At 33.0% G+C, this 23,626-nt stretch overlaps 2 protein-coding genes and 2 pseudogenes across 4 annotated transcripts; 1 reads left to right on the forward strand and 3 right to left on the reverse strand.

Annotated features, from left to right (window-relative positions):
* Nucleotides 1-1,921: 1,921 nt before the first annotated feature.
* On the reverse strand, nucleotides 1,922-6,767 carry LOC146903255 (mitochondrial Rho GTPase 1-like; annotated as a pseudogene). Its single transcript, XR_015023982.1, has 14 exons — nucleotides 6,564-6,767; nucleotides 6,297-6,429; nucleotides 6,076-6,219; nucleotides 5,801-5,978; nucleotides 5,446-5,694; nucleotides 5,238-5,306; nucleotides 5,052-5,107; nucleotides 4,684-4,765; nucleotides 4,220-4,431; nucleotides 4,050-4,119; nucleotides 3,829-3,941; nucleotides 3,073-3,223; nucleotides 2,339-2,528; nucleotides 1,922-2,153 (listed from the first exon to the last, which is right to left on the reverse strand). The product of XR_015023982.1 is annotated as a mitochondrial Rho GTPase 1-like (transcript).
* Nucleotides 6,768-9,292: 2,525 nt separating this feature from the next.
* On the forward strand, nucleotides 9,293-17,457 carry LOC146903256 (HAD-superfamily hydrolase, subfamily IG, 5'-nucleotidase). 2 transcript variants are annotated; one of them, XM_085738831.1, is made up of 13 exons: nucleotides 9,293-9,666; nucleotides 9,808-9,963; nucleotides 10,060-10,196; nucleotides 10,269-10,418; nucleotides 10,651-10,752; nucleotides 11,998-12,162; nucleotides 12,412-12,522; nucleotides 13,938-14,035; nucleotides 14,192-14,315; nucleotides 14,475-14,564; nucleotides 15,279-15,323; nucleotides 15,905-16,225; nucleotides 16,881-17,457. In XM_085738831.1, the coding sequence occupies exons 1-13, from the start codon at nucleotides 9,573-9,575 to the stop codon at nucleotides 16,908-16,910; spliced, it is 1,623 nt and encodes a 540-aa protein (XP_085594957.1). In that variant the 5' UTR covers nucleotides 9,293-9,572; the 3' UTR covers nucleotides 16,911-17,457. The 2 variants fall into 2 exon arrangements, with proteins under 2 accessions (XP_085594957.1, XP_085594956.1); XM_085738830.1 differs by having other exon boundaries at nucleotides 9,365-9,666; nucleotides 10,060-10,418.
* Nucleotides 17,458-18,125: 668 nt separating this feature from the next.
* Nucleotides 18,126-18,244, reverse strand: LOC146903257 (5.8S ribosomal RNA; annotated as a pseudogene; the record flags this gene model as incomplete).
* Nucleotides 18,245-19,779: 1,535 nt separating this feature from the next.
* On the reverse strand, nucleotides 19,780-21,336 carry LOC146903258 (putative xyloglucan galactosyltransferase GT13). Its single transcript, XM_085738832.1, has one exon. The coding sequence runs from the start codon at nucleotides 21,334-21,336 to the stop codon at nucleotides 19,780-19,782; it is 1,557 nt and encodes a 518-aa protein (XP_085594958.1).
* Between the last annotated feature and the right edge of the window lie 2,290 nt (nucleotides 21,337-23,626).

Raw genomic sequence — 23,626 nt, forward strand, 5'->3', positions numbered from 1 at the left:
CATGCAGGTTGGTTTTAGTTACATGGGGGAGTAGGTTTTGATAACTATTGTTTTAGTTGTGCCTGTAGATATTTCCGTCGTTATTTTGACCTTGAATGTTCAATCAACAGTTTCGGTTATGCACTTCAAACTTTTGGTTAAAGTGGATCAAGAGAAAGTGGTCCCTCAATCCTGTGTTTGATTTATGTCCCCCCAAATGTCAATTTTTTCTATGTTTAAATAATAAATTATAGCTTATCTTAAAAAAGCGATGATGATAATTACCCACCAACGAGCTCAACAAGGTTGTTAAATCTGAGAGTGAATAAGGATGGTGCTGAAAAATTTCAACAAGTGGTCAAAACTTCATATTATATATTATTTTGGGTTTGCAGTTTTAGGCTTTATTTTACAGAATTTGCACGTTTACATTTTTTATTTTTTTAATGTAAAAAATTGCATATTAGAATTTTGTTAATTATTTCATTGATTGGTGTACAGTATAATTCTTTCCATTATACACCTTTTTTTTTATTTAAAAAAAAAATACATTTCATTCATGATAATATCTTGAATACAATCTGAAATAATGTCATCGATAATTGAGATGTCAGACCGACTATTGTAAATAATATCCACCACACGTTGAAATCAAGCTCAAAATCCATTGTGTCAAGTTGTGAATGGTAAACCCAATTTAGATCAGTTAAAAATCCTAAAGCTTCATCCGTATCCACTTCAAGAATAGGCGTCTTAGCAAGAACAAAACGGCCATGATCATCCATGTTACAAACACCAATGCCCACCTTGGTGTGTGACCTTGAAAACGAGGAATCAGCGTTACATTTGTATCGACACACAACCGGTTTTGACCATGTAGTAGTGGGCTGATTTTACAGCTGATTTGTATGCGTAACACGCAACTGTTGTGCAACCTGTGAGCAAATCACAGAGCTGGTTCTGCGGTGTTGTTCCAAATTCTGTTATTTCTAGACTTCCATAAGCTCCATATCATGACAGTCTGGCCTGCTTCTCGGGTTGCAAAACCTGCATAATGGCAAAGACATTTCCTGCTACAGCAATATGATAAATTAATTGACTCTATAGCACACCACAAGCCAACATTTTGCCAACATAATACACTTTTATGACATTGAAACAGAATATGGAAGGCATCTTCAGTGCCACCATCACACATAGCATAGTTTGTTGGACAATTAACACCTTTGTTTCAAACGAGAGGGAAAAACATTGCGACAAATACACCACAGCAAAATTTTCACTTTTGGCGGAATTTTAGCACTCCAAATTAAATGCCAATGACCATTAACACGAAGATGCTCCGTATCACTGGCCTCATTAACACAAAAACGATAAGTACTTCTAACGAACACGTACCTTGTTTCGCAAATCTCCAAATAACTTTATCTTCTTGAACCGAATCAATGAGGGGAGTTTGCAGAACTTTTAAAGCTTCAGCATTTCCAACAGAGCTTGCACTAAATCAATATTTTGATTTTAAACTGAGATGTTCTCTCTAGAGTCAATGTTCCATTTGTACCCTCCTCTAACAACAAATCTCGCACTCCAAATGTTTAGCCACATGTACACTTAGGAAAATATTTAGCTTTGAATTATCTAGTGATCAAGTTGCCTGGATTCCTTGTGCGCATTGAAATGCAATATCTTTCTCAATTCTGTTTTGTTTTGAATATTTAAAATACTGATTTATAATTTTTTTTTGAAAGACTAAAATACTGATTTATAAATATTTGACTATCTAGTTGTTATAAAACGTGATTTATTTTTTTATTGATTGCGTGCACTTTTAAATATTTAATTTATAATAACTGGTCGAATTATTTTAGATATTATTATTTTCATTAAGATATGAAAATGTAAATAAGAATTGAACAGAAATTTGAAAGATGGTTCGGTTTCCTGGATCAAATAAGGCTAACTAATAATATAGACTATGTAACTGTAAGCTTCATAGCACACATGTTAATTTTCTCAAAAAAAAAGCACACGTGTTAATGATGGTCATTCTTTTATAACACAGTGTGCATTAATTAAATACTGTACAATACTTCACCCTCTACTCATTCGCAAAACCTGCGCATTTTTCCCGGCAGAAAATAGAGTTACTCCAACGAATGCCATTGCAGCTCCAACTGCAATATTATGAATTAATAAATCATTAAATATCAAAACAAATATCATAGACATATAAAATAACATGTCAATTTGTTTACCGAATCAAAGCCTAAATAAGCCAATTATAATTCTCTTTCAAGCAGTATACTGAATATTTAAAAATACATAATGCAGAATAGATCACAGTCAAACACCTATATACCTGAAACAAGCAGAACAGTATTGTTCATGAGCCTTGTGTACAACTTGCGGCTTTTTCCGACATCAGTTTCAGGAATGCTTAAATGAGGGTGCTGAGTAGCAGCAGTTACAATTCGGAGGAATAGATCATTGAGATTACCTAACAACAGACTGATTGGAATAGGAGCCTCTACTCCCATATCTCGACTAACCTGAAATATGCATTGGCACGTCAGAAGCATTGATGCAGTTGCTTGAAAATTCTAAGCATCACGGATCACGCACATATGTTATGATTATATATGCTAACGAAAACAACAGAAAACAATGTTTTTTACAATATTTTTTCCTGGCAATCTGCTAAAACACTCAGCTATGCCGAACATCAGGCTGTACAGTATCTACTATCTAGATTCTAGTGCAATGGCTATAGAAAAGGAGCGAAAAACCCAACTCCACAATCTCTAAATTTTTCCATTCAAAGATGATTAAATAAAATACCAGTAAAAGGTAAATGTGTGCAAGAAAATGACAAGAGTCTAACACATCACTATATATAAAAAAGTGAAACAATGACAATTAAACTGGCTTCAATCTGCTTAATCAAATTTCAATTTGAAGATCAAAGCATACATGTATTCTAACAACAAGACGTGTCATTCACCACATTAAATAGATATTTATTTAACCATCCAACAATTATCTACGACAATATGCACGCTCAATTATGAATATTCATAAGTTAATGAAAATTACCCTAGTAGATTCTTGTGCAGCCATTTTAAATGAAACCTGGTCATCTTTAGCAGCAACTATAAGGCAAGGCACCTCAAAGCCAGAATCTTCTCCATGACCAGCAATTTCTGTGAGAAGTTTAGATGATGCCCTCCATGAGGACTCGTCAGACCTGCAATGAATATTTTAGTAAGACATATACAACCAATATTGCCCCATGTACTTAGTATGAGTTATAGACAATCGATACCAAACGAACATGAAATTAAATATAACTTGGAAGCTCATAGATGAGGTTGACGCGTTTGTAAACTAACAGTGACTTGTACATCTTATTCAGTGCACACTGCACACCAGAATTTTTTGAAGTGCTTTTGAATAAAGATGTTGACATGTTGCCTATGAGCTAAAATACCCAAACAGGCTACACAGAATTAATCAATTCTTGAATCCAATGAAACAAGTTGTAATTTCTTCCAGTCCTATAAGTATAAACACCACCAAGTAATTTAATGGTAAAACATACCCTTATACTGATTCAAATATTAGAATTTTAACAAAAATAAAGAAAAGAAGATGGATGTTAGACGTTCTCTTGAAGAAAAGATTTTGTTTTATGCTTTTTTATCTCATTTTGGGTCATTTGGGGAACATAAAACCAATTTTAACACAAACAAATATACAACCCAAGTATTTAACAAAATCCCTATGTAACAAAGGTAGTCCATAATTTCTATGGTATATTGGCATAATGAACACTTAAATATCATCATTCACCTGTCATGAACAATAATTGCAATGTCACAAGAGGCCAAAGACTCCTTATTCGCCAGAAGCTTTTTAACTCCATCTTCAGGAATCTCTCTCAGCACAAGATATTTCTTCTTTCCCTGCAAACAAAATGATAAAACATAAATATGAAGAAAGAAATGCAAGATATTAAAAAATGAATATATCAAATGAAGACACGGGTCATATGTCAGTCATGTATCATTTACCATAGAATCATCAACCACATTCACAGCATAACGATCCTCGTTGGTTGGATTGTAAATTTCAGAATATGGCCTGCAATATGAATTCAACAACAATAAGATGTCATCCTTAATAATTGAAATTATAGTGCCGTTGTACCAGAAAGCTTAGAGGTAACGTATAATGAAAATACCATCGAATAAAAGATTTCAACAATGAAGATTTTCCAGCACCCCTGGGCCCAAAAACAAAACACTGAATTACATCTCGTTCCGAGAGTTGCAATTTGCGATCTAAACTTCGCCTCCTAGTCACGCGGATAGCAGATGATGGATCACCAGTGTAACCAATGTAAAGCAGATTCTTCACACTAAAAGTTGGGTCTAGAAGTGTCATGAGTGCCCACTGTACATAAAACATAAAGTATGTGTTTGAGAACTAATGTTAATCCATTGCTTTATTGCAGATAAAATGTCAAGTACACTTATGCACAAATCAGTAACACATGATATAAAATTGAGGCAACTTTGGTTCATAAAAGACTTCTCAAATTAAGGGAATGATAAAACCCTCGAGAAGTCCATCACTCTCCCACAAACATTGTTCAGTAAAATACAAGAAAGAGGGAATAGAGACCAAGGTAAAAGACTTGAGCACCTTTGACAAAAATGCATCAAGTGATAGTCCTGTAATTGCATTCTCATCCGCAGCATCCTTGTAGGGAGTTCCGGTCCAGGGACTGAAATTAAAAATCATAAAATATTAATATGCCTAGGGTCCTCACAGACATCCAGATTCAGGAAAGGCATAAATGTAAAAAAATTCCATAGTTAGACCTTCTAAAAACATTTAAGAAGCAAAGTTAAAAGTAAATACCAAATCCTTTAGCATGTGTATCTTTGAAAAATTACACAAGGTAGGAAATATTCCACATCAAATTAAGAATTCAAACTAATCTCCACCATAAAATGGAGGATAATAAAGTAAACAAAAAGTGCAGTAAAAAATGTGAGAAAGCAATCTACCTTTCCGGGGCAGTGAAAAACAATTCTGCAAGTTCTTCAGGTTGCAAAATCCCATCCTGGAGGAATGAAAACATACAATGAAATTTCAACTTGTATATCACAATAAAGCCGGAAAAAGTCTGAAAATCGCTAATGAGAAGCATAAAAGAGTGAAAATATTCAAGATCTTGTGAGCGAATGACCTACACAATCTACATCAAATGTGGCAAATACTTTCTTCAAAAAAGCCAAAGCTTCATTTGTCCGTTCGACACTCTGTACACATTAAATCCAATCTTGATTAGAGTAAAATAAAAGTCCCATGTTGCGAAAAAAAAAAACTGATCTCAAACAAGTTTAATATCTAAATAAAGAACACAATACACACACGGCTACATTTCGTATAAAAAAACACCTGATCAGGAGCACGTGTCAGAGGCGGAATTAGATGATCAGCAAGTTCAACATCATCATTATACCCAAATTTTCTTAGCATAGCCCACGGCACCTCACGGTGCCATAGTTTTATGAAATCAGCGTGTAAAGATTGAAATCCACCTAAAGTAAGTCCACGTTCATCGACACCTTCAGGATATTTATTCCGCAAATAATTCACTAGATGCTGAATTGCAGATCGTGGCACTGGACCTATAAAATATTTATCCTGTAGATAACTCTGTTAGATGTTTCACAAACCAAATACAAGTTAACCTGCAATGAAATAAGCTAATAATCAAGCTATGTTTAATATGAGAAGGAAAAAGTAAAACCTGAAAATCATTCAATTCGGCATTATTAAGGGAGCCATCTCTGTCACGGTCGCTTAGGATGAAAAATCCGCTTTAAAGCCCGGGCAAATCGAGGTTTGAGAATCTTAGAATCTCGAAAGTATAAAGGCTCCAGTGGATAAAGAACCGACTTTTGGGCAAAGCTGAAAACATCAAGAACCTTCAACAAGAAAACTAAATTAATATTGTATGAAATAAATCGAGATATATTTGAAAACAATGAGGAACCAAATTGAAACAATAGGAATGAAAGATACCTTCAGATTCATAGATGCTGAACACCCAATGCTAATTTCAATCTCTGGGAACTGTTGCATTGCTGGTGGCATTGCCTCTTCTATGCTCTCCTTCTGATTTTCATGTTGTAGCTTACAAGCAGCAACTATAACAGGAACGTTTACCTGTTCATTATATAACTATGCAAACATGCTCCCAATACAAATGCAGTGTAGATGGAAAAAAGAGGAGAGAACAGAACCTCTAAATCGCGAAGACGCGGGAGCCAAAATGAACTCAGTCTTTTAAGTGTGTCTTTCCGATCACATGCATACGTGAGAACAATTGCATCAGCTGCCAATAGTTCTTCATCAACTTTAAAACTGTCCTCAGGACTACAGAAACAACAGAAATATCAATACAAATAGATTATAAAAAGTTTCTTGATCCTCAAGCAACACACAATTTTGGTACAAAACTACTCATATTTTGACAAAAACCTAAACATAAAACACAGATGTTTTGATACCGGGAAGAGGTGTCGATGATTGTGAATGGGACGCCATCGGGAGACATATTTTTAGGCAGGATAGTGGGAGTCAGTACCACCGGCACATCCTTGACAGGGTTTCCGGCAGCGAAAGTAGCAATTAGACTGGACTTGCCAAGTTCCTTCGTCTCCGGCAACAACAATACGAATTCCAAAAAGGACATATGGGGAAACAGTTGCCATCGATACAGCAAAAGCGCAATATCAAAGGAGACTATGTTGGACAGAATTACGTCCGAGTTATGAGAACGAGTAAAGGGGAGGAGATTGTCTCCTGTGGTTTTCTCTCATGTGTGATCCAGACCCTTCATTAAATAAGTGAGATAATGTGTTTGTAATATCAAAAAAGGAGAGAGAGTATAAAGGTGGATAGTGGGACACTGTAGAAAACAGGAGGGATCTCCACTGGAGAGGATCCACTCCCCGAGTAAAGTATATATAGTATGAATATGAATATAAACCTGAACCCTAACCAAGTGTGTCTTAAATAAACAGTTTTTGTTTCTTAGAATAAGAAATAGCTTTTGTTTTCGGTTTTGAGAATTTTATGCAAATATTATCAACAAAATATATATTTTTTTTAATAACTCTTTCAAACTTGTAAAAAAAAAAACGCTTTAAAAGCTTTAAAAAAAATTAATAATTGCACTAATGTATTGTTGTCAAAAAAAAAAAATGCACTGATGTATTGAACCGGAAGCTAGGATTCAAATTTTTGTAATGATATGCTTATTGAAAAAAAATATATTTGATAGAGCTAGTCTATGTCGGCTAATAGTTTGTCTATTTTTTTATGATTGCAAATTACTGTGTTTCTAAAATCCAACCCTTTCATTTTTAACACCAAATGAATTATATTAACAATACAAAGTATTTCTACAAGAAGTATTAAAGAGAAACACCAAAATCTTACAAAAGAAAAGAGTTTTGTTAGGCAACCCTTAATCACCAATCATAGATGACACACATACATCAGTTAACGTTCTTCGACAAAAACTAACGAGATGGACAAATTTGACCGAAAGAAGTAACATTAAGGGACCAAAACGTAACAAATATTAATAATGTGATCGAAATTGACAGAAAGAAGTAACATTAAGGGACCAAAACGTAACAAATATTAATTATGTGACCAAAATAAAATTAGGAAATAAGTTAAGAGACCAAATATATAATTTAGTCTAAATAAATTAACTTGCTAATATTTGTTTTATTTACAAAAATTAACTTGCTAATATATAAACTGATAGAGCATCCACAACATAGCACCCTGATTTAAGTGTTTAAATGGGTCTTCTATGTCCACATCACCTATTTTATTGTAGTACTAAATAAACATCAATTTTCTCCATCCCAACTCGTAAAAAAAAATTACTAAACATATTCAATTAATAATTTTATATTATTATATTTTAACAAAATTTATTTATTCTACTATGATTTATTAAATGGAGTTCACAAAAAATGAAGAAAGGGGTACTTCCGTAGCCATCATTCTACGGATTTGGATTTTCTCTATCGAATTTCTTTTTAAATTTTATTATCAACTGGAATCTCAACCATCAAATATGAGAGAGAAAATAAGAGTTAAATTATAAAGAAAAGCTATTGATTTGTTTTAATAGTGGAGATTGAAAATGAAGAAAAATTAAGAAAAGTTTCAACGGAGAGAATTCAAATCTCCATTCTCTCCATAGGTACCCAAGTTCTCTACATCAAAATGAAAGTGTATATTTAATATTACGCTAAAATGGAGAAATGTCCACCATCGTGAATGACGTTATGTTCATATTGACATGGATTGTATAAGACATGTGACTGCTTCTGAACTATGACACCTCATATGCGCAACACTACCCATTAATATTGTGGCTAGAATTTCATCTTTTAGAGTGTGTTTGGATAAAGGGTTCAAGAGGAAAAGAGAGAATAACTAAAGAAAGTGTGATTGAAAGAGAGAATAAATAAAGAAAGTGCGATTATTTATCTTATGGTCATTTGAATTTTTTTAAAAACATTTCATAAGGTTTGTAATTTAAAAATGAAAAGTAAACACTCATCTTCTAAACCATACATTTGAACACACTCTTAAAATGAATAAATGAAAAATTTAAAATTCAAGTTTCGAACTTCAATATCCACCTATATAATATAATACAGTATAATATTCCTACCAGTTATGTTCACGGTAAGACACTATCCATGTTTGTAATGAAAGAGTGAGAAAATGTAATATCTTCTCTACTAAAAAAAAACAATTATACTAACTCAAATTTATCGTAAATTATTAGAATGAAAATGCTAACAAATACATTACATTTGATGTATTTGTTAAAAAATCAAATATATAAAAATTATTTTGTAACGTGTGTAATCGAAAAGTGGTATATCAAAATATACATATACCACTTTTCGATGCAAACTTACTTATTTTAGTACTTTAACCAATTCCTCAAAAGAGCATTTCCCAAAAAACAATTATACTAACTCAACTTATTTACTGTAAATTACTGTAATGAAGATGTTAACAAGTGGATACATTTGATGTATTTGTTAAAAAATCAAATATAGCGAAATTATTTTATAACGTGTGTAATCTAGTTAAGGTAGTTCTTAAAAAAAAAAAAAAAAGTGTAAAGGTAATTTTTTAATACAAAATTGACTGTTTTAGTATAAAGAGCATTTTTTGTTGTGATAGTAAAAGGCCTAATGTATGGTGGGGTGACAGAGGGACACGGAACACAAAAAAGGAAAGGGAAAGTTGCATAAATGAGAGGGCACAACACAACACAACACAACATGACGCAATAAAGAAAGAAAGATCCAGTGAGAGGTTCTATCTATCTATCTTTCACATCTACAGTTCCAACTTTTGTGTACACTAAAAGCATCGATTGGGCACGCGCGTAATGTAATGTAAAGTAAATAACCACCGCAGTTTCAATCTCATTACATGTATAAATAAATAATACCCGCCTCATTCCCAAAATGGCATTCCTTCGTAATACTATTTCTCGCTCCCTTCTTCATTCTCCTCTATCGCAGGCCATTCTTTTCTCTTCATCTTCTGCACTTCAACAAGGTCTTTTTTCTATTCTTCATTTATTTTTTTATTTTATTTTATTTTATTGCATTCTACCTGTTTGTTTATTTTCTTCTGTGAATTATAATTCCTTTCTAGATTGTGCGGGGAATCACTGGACTTAACAATGTTTGATTTTAGGGTTTTCTGGAAGCTCTCGAAGTTATGAATCTTCTGACAAATGTATCTTGGAGGATGAAGAGATATCAAGACTTCGTCGCCAATTCGAAACTGCTAAACACAGTTTTCTCAACATTCCTGATGCACTCAAAGAAATGCCTAAAATGAATCCTAAAGGTTACTCAATTCAATTCAATGAGTGTTTGTGTGCATGCTTTGTTTTATTGTTTCTGAAATGTTGATGTATTTTCTTCTTTCTATGTATTGAATTAGGCATTTATGTGAATAAGAACTTGAGATTAGACAGATTGCAAGTCTATGGTTTCGATTACGATTACACATTAGCACATTACTCCGATCATTTGCAGACTTTGATATATGACCTTGCCAAGGAGTATATGGTTAATGAGGTACTCCCTATTGCGGTTTCTTTTTCTTTCAGTTTTCGTTTCTTTCCTTACTCTTCTTGTTGCTTCTTTCAGCTTAGGTATCCGGACATTTGCATGAGTTTTAAATATGATCCATCTTTCCCTATTAGAGGTCTATACTATGATAAGTCAAGAGGGTGCCTCATGAAGCTTGATTTCTTTGGTTCAATTGAGCCTGATGGATGCTACTTTGGTAGACGCAGGGTATTGGACATTTTTTCCTTTATTTATTTGCAGCATTATTTTGGTTTATGTTGTCACCTTGATTTTTTTTTTTTAACCTTTTTATGTATTGTGTCCTGTATTGGACTCTTAAACATTGCATGGTTAGGATAATTTATTTCACAAGCTTCCATAAGCATAGTTTATATTTTGCAGCAAAAATGAAGTATGTCAAATAGTTTTTGCTAAAATTCATTTCTTCCAAATTTTACAGCTGAGCCAAAGTGAAATAATTGAGGCATATGGTACGAGACACATTGGTCGTGATCAAGCTCGATCACTGGTTGGTTTGATGGATTTCTTCTGCTTTAGTGAGGTATGTTCCTTGTCATTCTAATAATTAGTCTGATAATAATTGTCTAGTACATGACTAGAGCACTTTTGGTAGTGTTGAGTATTGAAGCTTTGCCTCGGCAGCAACGAGTCTTGTACTTATCTTCACATGTCACAGAAGCTTATGTTAGATAACCAAGTATCAGAGGAAAATTAAGCATGCTAGGCTGGTCTCCTTTTCTTTAATTATAGTTATATTAGATTATGTGTAACAGTCGTGTGTTTTATGTATTGTAATAATTATGGAAATTATGAAAGGCGTGGGGGATGGCGGAGGGCTCTCGAATCTTAGAAGGAAAACATCCTTGTATCTACATTATCCTTATTCTCTGAAACTTGGACCGGGTTCGCCTGCTGTAACTGCTTCACACAGAACGCGATCTTGGCCGTTAAAAACTGATCTTACGATTCTGATTTGTTCCTTGCAGTTTGAACAATTTCACAAAGTTTCAATCTCAACCGTTATTTTTTGATCGGAGGGTCGGCAGCGGTTACTGTGTTGATGCAGTAACTGTGTGGAATCCGTTTCCCTGAAACTTCCATGATGTATTTGCATGTGATTGTTGAAATAAATGTGCAGCTCCCTGTTTGGCATACTGTCACAGGGAGTTTGTTTTCATTCTATCCTATTTTTCCTATCTCTTGATTATACTACATTAGATACCAGTCCTAAAAGATTATCATTCTACTGAGTACGTGCATCACAAAACTATATAGACAAATGATTGACTTCCATTAACATAGCATCTTCAAATTTCAACCAAAAAGGCCTCGCCTAATCCCAATACATCAGAAGAAATGGGCATAAGATGTGGAGCACAATTAGATATCTGTTTACTACTTTCTTGTAAGAGATAGGGTATAGCACCGGGAATCGTGATTATACCATCTTAGTTAATGAAGAGCAGTGCTTATATATCGAATGTAAAATGAACATAAAGTTAACTAGAATTGGATAAAACTTGTTCTTTTAAGGCCCATATGTATGTGCTTATTTTGAAGGAAAGAAAAGAAAAACTTAAATGATCCTAAAAACTAGTTACAACTGATTAAACTAAGGATCCATATTTTGATCAAGCCTATATTAGAGGAACTTAGCGTTAATCTCAGTTAAAACTATGCTGCCAATTTCATTTTCCAACTCCATTATTGCCTATCAACTTATGAATTCTCTTTCTGCCATAAAATCTTAGATCGAGAGCCAATTGTTTACGGTTTTACTTTGTAGGCATGCCTCCTTGCAGATATAGTGCAGTACTTCGTGGATGCTAAGCTAGAATTTGATGCTTCCTACATTTATGAAGATGTTATTCGTGCAATTGACCATGTCCACCGAAGTGGCCTGGTTCATAGAGGAATTCTCTCTGATCCACATAGGTACTTGGTGAAAAATGTAAGTTCAAAACATTTTACATATTTTGATTATCTGTAAATGAACGTGTTCAACATATTCTGCAATAAGTGGTATACAACATGTTCAGACAATCTATTTCAGGATCTAGTATCTTAATTCAGTTTGAATATTATATTTTTGTATCTATCTATTATCAAGGTAGACATTGTTTTGTTGTGTAAAATTGTGTTATTTTATCCTCTGGTTGAGAGTTTGTATTTGTTATTTACTTGTCTGTGAATATTTCAGGGAAAGATTTTATGTTTTCTCAAGATGCTAAAGGAGAAGGGAAAAAAGCTTTTTTTGTTGACAAATTCTCCTTATTACTTTGTTGATGGTGGGATGCGTTTTATGTTAGAGGTATTTGATTGCATGGAATCATATCCACACTTTTGTATGTATCATGGAATGTTTTCTTTATCCTTCACTGCATCTGTTAGAGTTTAATAACTTTTTCTTAACTTGGGAAGCAGTCTTCCACAGTCTTTGTATTTGTGGCATGTAAATCAATTTTGAGCCAGACAGAGCTCCAACTCTACTTTAGCTTGTATCCTGTTTTAACTTGCATTGTTCTTCAAAAGAGTGCTATAGAGTATATATGGAATAGTGAATGCAATCAATTATAAATAATGAGGAAATTTACATCCAGATGATGGCAGACTTTAACTAGAGATTCTATTAGACATTGCTTTCATTTTTCTAGCTGATTACTTGGTGTGGACTATTTCATCTTAGCAACTAGTGTCTAGTAGAGATGCATATCCAACATTATCAGAAAATTCTGGAGATTACAGACTTCATGGTCTTGTTCTTTATTGTAAGACATGTATCTATAGACCTTAAACTCGTGCAGGCATGCCTAGTTTCTTTATATGACTTGACTTAAATTGTTTCACTTATAATTGTTATCTGATTTTGGAGTGAATTTGTGCTTTCTTAGTATTTTTCCCTATCGTTTTTGATCAATGAGGAGATTAAATTTCATCAAAACATAGCCTGAAAAAATATTTTAAAAGGGTGGGACAGCTACATTCTTGAGTTATGTGAACTGCACTTCACTCAGATGGTTAACAACGACACTTGGTTGTCAGGACCTATGAAGCACCGACACTCCTAAGTTTAGGTGTGTCAACATTTCCGACACACATCTGACACCTTTACCTGTACGACATCCGGACGACACTTGTCAGATGCCTCACTCAAGTATCCCCCAAAAAACTTTGTTCTTCCTTTCGACACACGTCCAGCACTAATTGGACACTCCCCCAAAAAACTAGAGAGATGAACACATCTATATTTTGATAAAAAAAGGAAAGAAGCAAAAAGCTTTTCCACAGAAATGCAATAATATGTAGTTAGGCATTTGAAAAGTTTTCATGTCTACCTTCGAAACGATTTAATTTTCTACTGTCTTCATTTTTCTTTCCAATTTCCCTCCTATTTCATTTGTTACGGTCTTCATCTTCATTCTGTCTTGGTGGTCATCATGATTCTCGATTTAGATATTTTATAATTGATACTCATTTTATGTAATGTGTGTGTGTGTGTGTTATTTTATGTCATATTTAGGACGTAAGCAGTGTCGATGTGTCGTGTCCAGTGTCCGTGTCAATCTTCATGCTTCAAAGGTCATGTCTCTTTTAATTGTTTGGTTGGAAGTTCTGCACTTGGTTTTAAATGTAACTTTTAATATTTTGTTTTTGTTTTTCCCCTTTTGTATCAGGTCATTATTTCCTTCAGTTTACTCTTCAATGTTTTTTTTTTTTTTTTATTAGGATTCTCTGGACAGTAGTGACTCCTGGACGGATCTGTTTGATGTTGTGATTGCCCAGGCCAATAAACCGCAGTTTTATACATCCGAGCATCCATTCCGGTTTGTGGCCAATGCATTCCATGTGATATGATGCTTGTTTATATTTTCTAACATAGTTCTTCTATAATTCAGATCACATCGTTCTTTACTCGTATCTTTTAGCATAAATCTTAAATTATTTGGAATGGTTCCGACATCATTGGCTATTCTGTGCAGTTTATATGATACAGAGAAGGACAACTTAACTTTTACCAAGGTTGATGAATTTCTTCCAAATAAAATTTATTATCATGGATGCCTCAAATCCTTTCTCCAAATAACCAAGTGGAAAGGCCCAGAGGTATGCTTTATTTAATGTTTTATAAGCCATACTTCACAATATTTCTTCCATTTACTTCAATTTGACAATATACGTTAATTGCAAAGCAAATGCATATTATGGCATTAAGTTTATTTCATACAGAGGCCACAGAATGCTAAAATTCACATTTTTTATTAGGTGATATATTTTGGAGATCACCTTTTTAGCGACTTGAGAGGGCCCTCAAAGGCAGGCTGGCGCACAGCCGCAATCATTCATGAATTAGAGGTATGCATGCTATTTAATCCATTTATATGTAGATTTTTTACATTGCTAATCATTATCTATCATGAGTCTGGGTCTTCTACATATTGATGTGTATCATGAGTTAGCATTCCTTCTTCACGAGTTTCATATAACTCTGGTAAACATGCTAATACTCTACTATAACTTGTTTCCTGTCTGCAAGTATATGCATATATTTAGACATTTTACATCGTCAACCCGTAGAAGGGTGAACTCATTCATGGTATGTTATAGGCAACTTTATCTTTCATTTGCTAGAACGTAATCGCATGACTTGAAGTTTTGATGTCCTAGACACACGTAATTGTTAAAATGTCAGTAGGAATCTTAAAGGTTATGCAATGGTAAGATAGTTATGTTTGGGAATTTCATTTAAGAAGTTAAATTTTACTTAATGAATGTTTTCTTGAAGTTAAAGGGGGGGCCTTGGCTCAATGATAAGTTGTTGTCATGTGACTAAAAGGTCACGGGTTCAAGTTCTAGAAAACAGCCTCTTGTGTAAAAACAGGGTAAGGCTGCGTACAATACACCAAAATGATGGGACCCCTTCCCCGCACCCTGCATATGCAGGAGCTTTAGTTCACCGGGCTGCCCTTTTTAATGTTTTATTGAGGTACTGATGCGTGTAGAACTGTTGTCATTGTCAACACCTGAAACATTGACATATTTATATGCATTATTTCTTCAACAATGCAGACTGAAATACAGAAGCAAAATGAAGATACGTACCGCACTGAGCAGGTATCCTTATAGATTGTCCTTGCTAAAATTATTTCCTTGCAATTCCATACTTGCACATTTACTTTGATGATTTTTTGTTACTTTTGGTAACAATAGTTTATGGGAATTGATGTTATTTATCTTGCATAAGAGATTTATTAATTAGCAGAGGACACTATTATTTTCTCGGAGTAAAATGAGCATCTAGTTGTTTAATGCCTTTTCTTAGAGAACCGAGACATAAGTTATTGTTTTTCTTGTACAAGTTATGGCGTGAATAGTGATATGTTACGATTTATAATCCCGTTTTAAACCTTACTTAATGTTATACATGGGTAATATATATTGAAAAGTTGACATGTGAGTTGTAAATGGGTGTGTGTGTGTCTATATATATATAATTTACAGTTTTGTCATAAAAAAATTGGATTTAACGTTGTTAAAAAATGGTATAAATGAACAATTTATATAGTTATTATAGATAGAAAGTTCCTTATTCTTTATTTTAGGCTTATAACTATCACTTTAGCAGTGTAATTACTTTTGGAGAGATATCTTGAAGCCGTCACATTTTATGACTTATATCCTGTTGAACAATGCAGGCAAAGTTTCATATAATACAGGAGCTACTTGGTAAGTTGCATGCAACTGCAGCTAATAGTGTGAGAACTGTAGCTTGCAAATCACTTCTGGAAGAACTTAATGAGGAAAGACAAAAAGCACGGATCAAGATGAAGATGATGTTTAACGAATCTTTTGGAGCAACATTCCTCACTAGCACAGGACAAGAATCTGCTTTTGCTTATAACATTCATCAGTATGCAGATGTTTATACCAGTAAGCCGGAGAATTTTCTTCTTCATTCACCTGAAGCGTGGCTTCATGTTCCATATGATGTCAAGATTATGCCTCATCATGTGAAGGTAGTGCATTTCTTCTTTATGAATGTTATTTATGTTATTAAATCACGCATGTTTTTTTCTTCAATAACTGAATGAAAATCCACTTGTTATCCCATGCTTCCTGATTTTGAGTTTACTGTTTGTAAAATTCAGCTTCCCTTCTTGAGAATCATGAATTGGTGGTGTATAGAAGTGTCTCTTAACTTTGTATATTGACAGAATACATTACATTCCCTCTGATTTAGTATTGACTTGATATAGTTATGAATGTTGTAAAAGAACATATATTGCCAAGTTATTTCAATTAATTTAAATTTAATTAACTTTCACAATTCACACCACGTATTTTAACTTCTTTCAAGACAAACTATGTACCACTTGGCGACTGAGCTCTGCCAACTTCTTGATTCGGTTTCAAGGTTTACAAATACTAGCTGCCATTTTGCAGTAGGGTGAAAGTTATTGTCTTCTGAAGACAAAAGGATTTGTTAGTCACTCGTGTGCGAGAGGGAATCCTATAATTTTAGAAAGTTTGATTGATACCTCTGGTTTGACAGTTTGCAGGGTATTTTTCTTTTGTATGCTGTACATGAAAAATGTTACTTATTTCCTCCTTCCTCATGTGTTTTCTTTGTTTATATCATTGGCTGATTATCCACTTTTTCTTTTCTTTCAGATTCCATCAAGTTTGTTCAAAACTGGATGAATACCACTATAAATTGCTTCAAACTTTTAGTGTCATTCTGCGGTTCTAACTTCTAATGGAACAACCAGTCAAAAAAACTTATAATGGGACAATGATGCCGGCGATTCAAATGTGCATTTCATTGTGTGAGGTGCAACTGGAAGACACTTGTTGCCGCAGTAACATTCATTCAATTTTCAATTTTTCTTGATTACCCCATTTCATCTTGTTGTTGCTAGCCTAACATATAGTCTCATATGTTTCACATGAAATCAGAAAAGTGAAACCCCTATACATAGAAAAGTATATATTTCTTCATATTATGAACTACTCAGAAGTTTAAGCACTTCTTTTTTGAGATTACAGAAAGATTCCATTTTTCAGAAGAAATAAAGAATTTGTTATTGAGATTTTGAATGTATAAGAGATTTAGAAAGTACTTTATTAGAGATTCAAATCTATGTTATTAATTTTGTAATGACCATTAATCCAGCAAAGGCATGCTGGTTATCAACGTCAAGATGTAGTTGTGTCTGAGAAATGATCTTGGTCAGTTTATTCAAGCAAAGGATTGAGTGGAGCATTATTTACTTGTCTGTTGAGTAAGTAGAGGTTTGGCTCTACATTGGTGCATTGATCTTAAGTTAGGGATATTGTCATTTTTTTGCATACCATGTAATTCTATTTGTGCCACCTCACTTATAATCTAAACGGTCACAAAATATTCTCATCATCTATTATTTGTCTTTCCTCCTCTCTATTTTTTTGGTGAGCTCCAAACAAACAAAAATAAACATCTCTAGGCAACGAAATACAAGTAGCATATGCCAATAAAGTCATTAGAAATAAAAGCACGAAAAAATTCAAACAAGTTAGTCGCCAACACCTTTTTGAGATCCAAAATCCATTCACTTCTTTTAAGTAAGTGTGAGATCATCAATTTTGGTCACATAGCCAATTCCACTGGAAACCCAAAAATTATTTCTTTCCCGCCATGGTTTATGGAGGTTAGGCTGTTGGAAGAGGGATTCCTGCAAGGCAAACAAGATCTCTTGGAGTAAGTCTCATGGCTCAAATTTTTAAAATGTTAAATATATGTTCCTGTTTTTTTTTATAAAAAATAATCAAATTTCACACTTAAAACAATTAGGATGACCTCAATTGACTCCTATTCTAAATGTTACTTTGCCTTTTTACATTACTTTATTTCTTTCTTTTTACTTTCTTTTCAATATGTGACACCCAGACAGATGTGCCCTCAACCTAATGGCATCGGATGCAACTTGCGTTCAAAGATTCGATGGTTCACGGGATTCTGCAATTTACACCAAGTATCGCATTTCGCTACATTGCTTTGAGGTTGAGTTTTTTTTTATTTCATTCATTCTTTCTTAGTTTTTTTTCCTTGAAAAACAATTATAACCATTTTCCACACAATAATTAATACATCTCTCATCCATCATTGTTGATATGCTAGCTAATACATATCTCTAATTATTACACAAATTCAAAGTTTTGCTCCAGCATAAGGTGTTGCTTTACATATAATGGATTATAGAGAAATATCTCATTATAACAACAAACAGGGTTAAAGAATTTTTTTTTTGAATGTAAATATTTTAAATACGTAAGTGTTAAAATCAAATTAATGTACAGATTCATCCATTTCCCTGTCGTTGAATACAATTGACTATGATTATAGTACATATTCAAAATCAAAAGTTACACCTTACTGTAAACATTTTAGAAAAAATTATGATGCTACAATCACCGTCACAGTTGATATCACTACAGTCCAAAGCAGCGTCTTCTCCAATGGAATAAAGATTAAAATGTAACCCATTTAAAAGTTTATTTAAATATATTATATTATAGGATTCATATGTTGTAGCACACAACACCCCTAGAAGATATACGTTTGTAATTTCTCATCAAATAAGAGAGAAAAATTCTGTCGTGCAACAAGCACGAAAAATATGCCGTGCATTATATCATTTTCCTATATAACAACTTTTTTTTTATCGAATTGATATCTACTACCTCAAACATATTCACAACCTTTAACATGCTTCTACTAAAATTGATTATTGATGTATGTGCAACAACGATCATAGCAATCTTCAACACCCATCACTAACTTACTTCGTTATCAATTTAGAGAGTTGTAATATGTGCGAACAAATATGCATCCTTTTGTTATGTACTTCGCCAATAACCATGCAATACGAGGGTCTAAATCTAGTACTATAAAATATTAGAAAGATAAATATATACACTTATTTTTGAGAAATTATGAACGTGGAAACAAATAAAAATAAACCAGTTTGTACGAGAATAAATTGAAATAAACTAGCTGCAATGCAAGAATTACACACATCGTCAAGTGGTCTAACAAGGAAAATCGTCTCAGACCAATGCAAGTGAGGAATATATAAAGAAAATTTCAAATTTGAAAATCATTGGTGTAACAAATGCTATTATGAAATAAAGGATGAGAGTAGTACAAATCTATCTCAATACGAAGAAAAATTGAAACATCGAAACCTTGAATCAGGTAGATAAAATGTACTTATTAACCATCAACAAATGCCGTAAAAATATTATTAATAAACCATATTAATCATTATAAGGGAACTAATCTCAAGTATGAGTTATTTTTCTTATATTTCCTTCATTTGATCTATTATCACTCACTAGAATTCCAACAAAGTAAATCATAAAATCAAAACTCAAATAAAAATGAAAGAGGTAGAAATCTCAATCGAAGAAATGAATTTTTTGTTGTTTTTGTGGGAGGAAATACAAAAAGAATGTGCCTAATCTCAAGATCAAATTACACAAAAACAAATGCAATTGTTAATGAGCAACAATTTCTGCATGCTAAGAATAGTTACCATTTGTAATCTCTTCTCATTGCTTCAATTCTTCCAAGGATTCCCTTAACAGCTACATCAAACGCATCTTCAAGTGTTTCTAATCTAGAACTTGGATAACGATACACAATTCTTGGAATTAGACTTATAACCTCATTTCTCATAGCCAACACTTCCCTTTTTGAAAACTTAAGCAATGTCTCATTGATCATTACTTTCTTCTCTTTGACATCAATTTCAGGTATGAACACAGAGTAGTTGGATCCATTTGTAGGAAAATGCCACACATATTGCTTGTATGTTGATAGTGGATGAAAGAAAACAGGAATGCAACCCGCCAAAATCGAGTCAAAAGTTGATCTCCTTGTATAAGAATCCCCCGGCGGTTGTAAACAAAAAACTGAATTCCGAAAAGCATCCATAACATGAACAGGATCGCCACAACGATCTTTGTTATAACCATAATAGCATCCAACAAGTTTGCAACTCTTGGAAGATTCACAATGTTCTATTAACTCATTCCTAATAGAAGATGTTAAATTAGGCCTTGGAGCACCAACAAATGAAAACAAATATTTCCTTCTCATTTTCCTCATTTTTCTTTGCCACCCAAAAATTTGAGCATCGTTAGTAGGATGAAAATAAGTTGGATATGGAATTGAAAATTCATTATCATAACCACATGATTCTATTGATAACATCGACATGTTACTTGCTTCCGGTAAAAACATCAACTTTGTTCCCCAATCTTCATTTTTATCACTTCTTCTTCTAAAATCATAACATATTCTTCCACCAACCATGAAATGATCCTTACCATATACTCTTTTCCATTCAGGTTGTTCTGCTACCCATTTCACTAATTTTTTTGGCGATTCATCTCTTATTGAAACATTAAATCCCCAAAGATATTGACTTATATCAAGACCAGCATAGTATGGTACATAAATTGCTGAAGCCAATGATGAATCATTGGTTAAACACTTGTAATGTTTCATTATGTTGTGGAAAATCACTTCAAGGGAAAATTGATTTGTTGCATACCAATTCTTCTTTGATAGCACCTTCTTTTTTGATTCCTCAATAATCTTAGGTCCTAAACCTAAGTTTGAAATGTAAAGACACAAATCTTCCCACTTCAAGAGAGTGTGACATCTTTTCAGCAAATCCTTATTGAATCTACTAGGAAGATCATAAACATAAATATATCGGCCTAAACAAGGATCCAAAATTGTTGGTGACAACTTGGTAAATACTTCATCAACATTCTCTTCAATCAAAGGAGGGGAAACTATGGGTGCATATTTGGCTCCAATATTGGTAACATTGTTTTGATTAGTAGTAGTGTTACAACAAATAGTTTCATCAAGATGTGAAGAAAAATTTGAGGGTATAGTTATTTCTTCATGACGCTTTGCATTATTCATGTTAGGAAATAAGAATGTGATTTCACTATCATTGCTAGCCAAATAAGAATAATTTAGAAAAAGTAGTGACACACAAACAATAGAGAATGTGATTAGAAACACAAACCGGATTTGAAACAAGTACTTCCTCAAGATTGATATGTCCATCTTCTTTTTGCCTATTCAGATTGAATATTTTTTTTTTTGTTTTTTTCCTATGATGATTTTGGAATACAAGAGGGGAGGTAGATGGGTTATTGTATGAGAAAAAAAAAAACTTGAGTGTTAAATGGGGATTTCATTAAAGGAAATATATAAAAACAGATATTATTGCCTTTAAAATATATTAATGAATAAAAGGAAGAGAGAATAAGAATTCATTGATGATATCAGTAAAGGGAATTAGAAATACAAGTAAAAAAAAGGAAATACAAGGAAGTAAAAACGGACTGTTAACATTCTTATAAGAATGTTTAATGAGTAAATCAAAATAATAAAGAGATAGTATCAATTGATACCAAATTCTTTGGTTCCATATTAATGTAATTAAAGGCTCAAAATTACTGACTCATGTAATCTCCATTTATTTACTCATGATCTCCATTACCTTAGTGCAGTTGTCTTCAGTCCTGAAAAGTCAAAAGTCTTTGAATGGAATCTTTATATAATACAAAAGCATGCATCTATAAGTGATAGTACATGTGGCATCTTCTTGCTCTTCATCTTATTTAATGCTTTTCTATCAACCAATCAAAATGGATATTGAATCATTTATTTTTTATTAGCCAATCAAAATGGAGGATGACTCATTTATTTTTAATGAGCCAATCAAAATTGATTATGACATGATTTTTTTCCCTATATATAGAGACAATTTGTTTTTCATTGTTTTCATCTACATCTTCCTCCCATAAAAAATCATTGTTTTCAATCGCGTCCCCCTTTCTTTTATTTGTTTATTTCTTAATTTTTATTGTTTGTTTAAGATTTATTATTCTTATGTTATTTTTTATTGTGATATCTTATGTTGTTATTTTCTATGCATATGCATGTTCTCTTTTAAATTTTTCTTTTGGTGTTTGTTTCTATATTATTTGTTTTTCATCGAATCTCTATTTATGTTTCTATTTTCTTTTTTATATACCAAAAAAAATAGTTTTTATGGCTCCTTTGATTTATTTAAAACAGACAACAACAAAACTAATATTTTATAATTAAAAAAATAGATATTTGAGTGGACAAAGTTAATTAATTGATGTGCGTATTGTTTTATCTTGGTTTTCGGGTGTCAAACATTGATTACGTTTGAACCTTTTAAACCGGTGATATCTTATTTTTTCTTGGGAAGGGAAAAAGTAAGCAAAACCCTTGAGAATCGAGGTCCGGGAGTTGTTTTCGCTACGGGAAGGTGTTAGGCACCCATAACGACTATAGTAACCTATAGGAACCGTCTTTAATTTCTACGCGCGCGCTTTATTTTTAAATGCTATTTGAAAATGTTATTTACACCTAAAAGTTACTAAATGAAGAATTGGAGGGAGAAGAATGTTTTTGGATTTTTATTTTAGTTGAATTGAAGGAATTTTGTTCCTTGCCTACGTACCCGATTAAGGGATCAAATCCACCGTAGTTCTCTCTCAAAAAATGTTTTTGTTTTTGTTGGTTGATTTTAAGTTTGAAAATGGATTTTGAAGAATAGAAAGAGGCCTCAAGGGCATGAGATTAGGAAATAGTGAGGTGGAATTAGTGAATTGCAAAATATGGTCAAAGTTTGATTATTTTCATTGAAAATTTGATTAAGAAAATGGAAAAGAAAATACAATGGGACGTTGGATCCCAAGGTTTATTTGGAAAAGGTTTGAGTGAAGTTGTTCACATTTGTTTGGAAAATTGGGTTTTTCTTAAGTATGAGTCCTAGGCATTCATCTAAACATACAATCCTAAACATACATCTAAACATGCATATTCTAGCTATATAGTGATGTGTGTGCATGTGTCGGTGCTTGTGTCGGTGTACATGATTAGAGTCCATTGTCCTTTACATCATACCCTAGATACATTCTATGGCCTCTTTGCCAAGAAAATTAAAAGCATGAAAGTAAAAATATTACAAGAATTCCTAAGTGTTTACATTCTAACTTTGGTACAAATCATATTGCAAGAAAGTTAAACTAGAATATGAAATGAGATGAGCTTATGGGATACATGAAACAAGAAACAAAAGGGTTAGTAGCACATGACAATATCAAGAAGTAAAATCAAGTAAAAATTACTATAATAAAAGCAAAGAAATTATCACAAAAAACATAACAAAAATGATGCAAAATAGAGCTAAAATCCTACTACAAATGCAAGGTTCACATGACTTATAATCCTCACATTTTAACACATTTTGAAGACATGAACTCAGATTGTAAAATGGGGATCAAAGGGGTGTGATAGACCATGCATTTTAATA

This window comes from Medicago sativa, chromosome 8 (genome assembly GCF_051527215.1).
Source record: "Medicago sativa cultivar Bolivia chromosome 8, Bolivia_mono, whole genome shotgun sequence".
NCBI classification, from domain to species: domain Eukaryota; kingdom Viridiplantae; phylum Streptophyta; class Magnoliopsida; order Fabales; family Fabaceae; genus Medicago; species Medicago sativa.

What these genes read in the sequence shown, in the direction of transcription:
- LOC146903256 (XM_085738830.1), top strand. Translation starts at nt 9,573, where the DNA reads ATGGCATTCCTTCGTAATACTATTTCTCGCTCCCTTCTTCATTCTCCT. An exon ending in ATTTCTTCTGCTTTAGTGAG is followed by an intron (nt 10,753 to 11,997) that starts GTATGTTCCTTG and finishes TTTACTTTGTAG; the next exon opens with GCATGCCTCCTTGCAGATAT. An exon ending in TTATGCCTCATCATGTGAAG is followed by an intron (nt 16,226 to 16,880) that starts GTAGTGCATTTC and finishes CTTTTCTTTCAG; the next exon opens with ATTCCATCAAGTTTGTTCAA.
- LOC146903258 (XM_085738832.1), bottom strand. Translation starts at nt 21,336, where the DNA reads ATGGACATATCAATCTTGAGGAAGTACTTGTTTCAAATCCGGTTTGTG.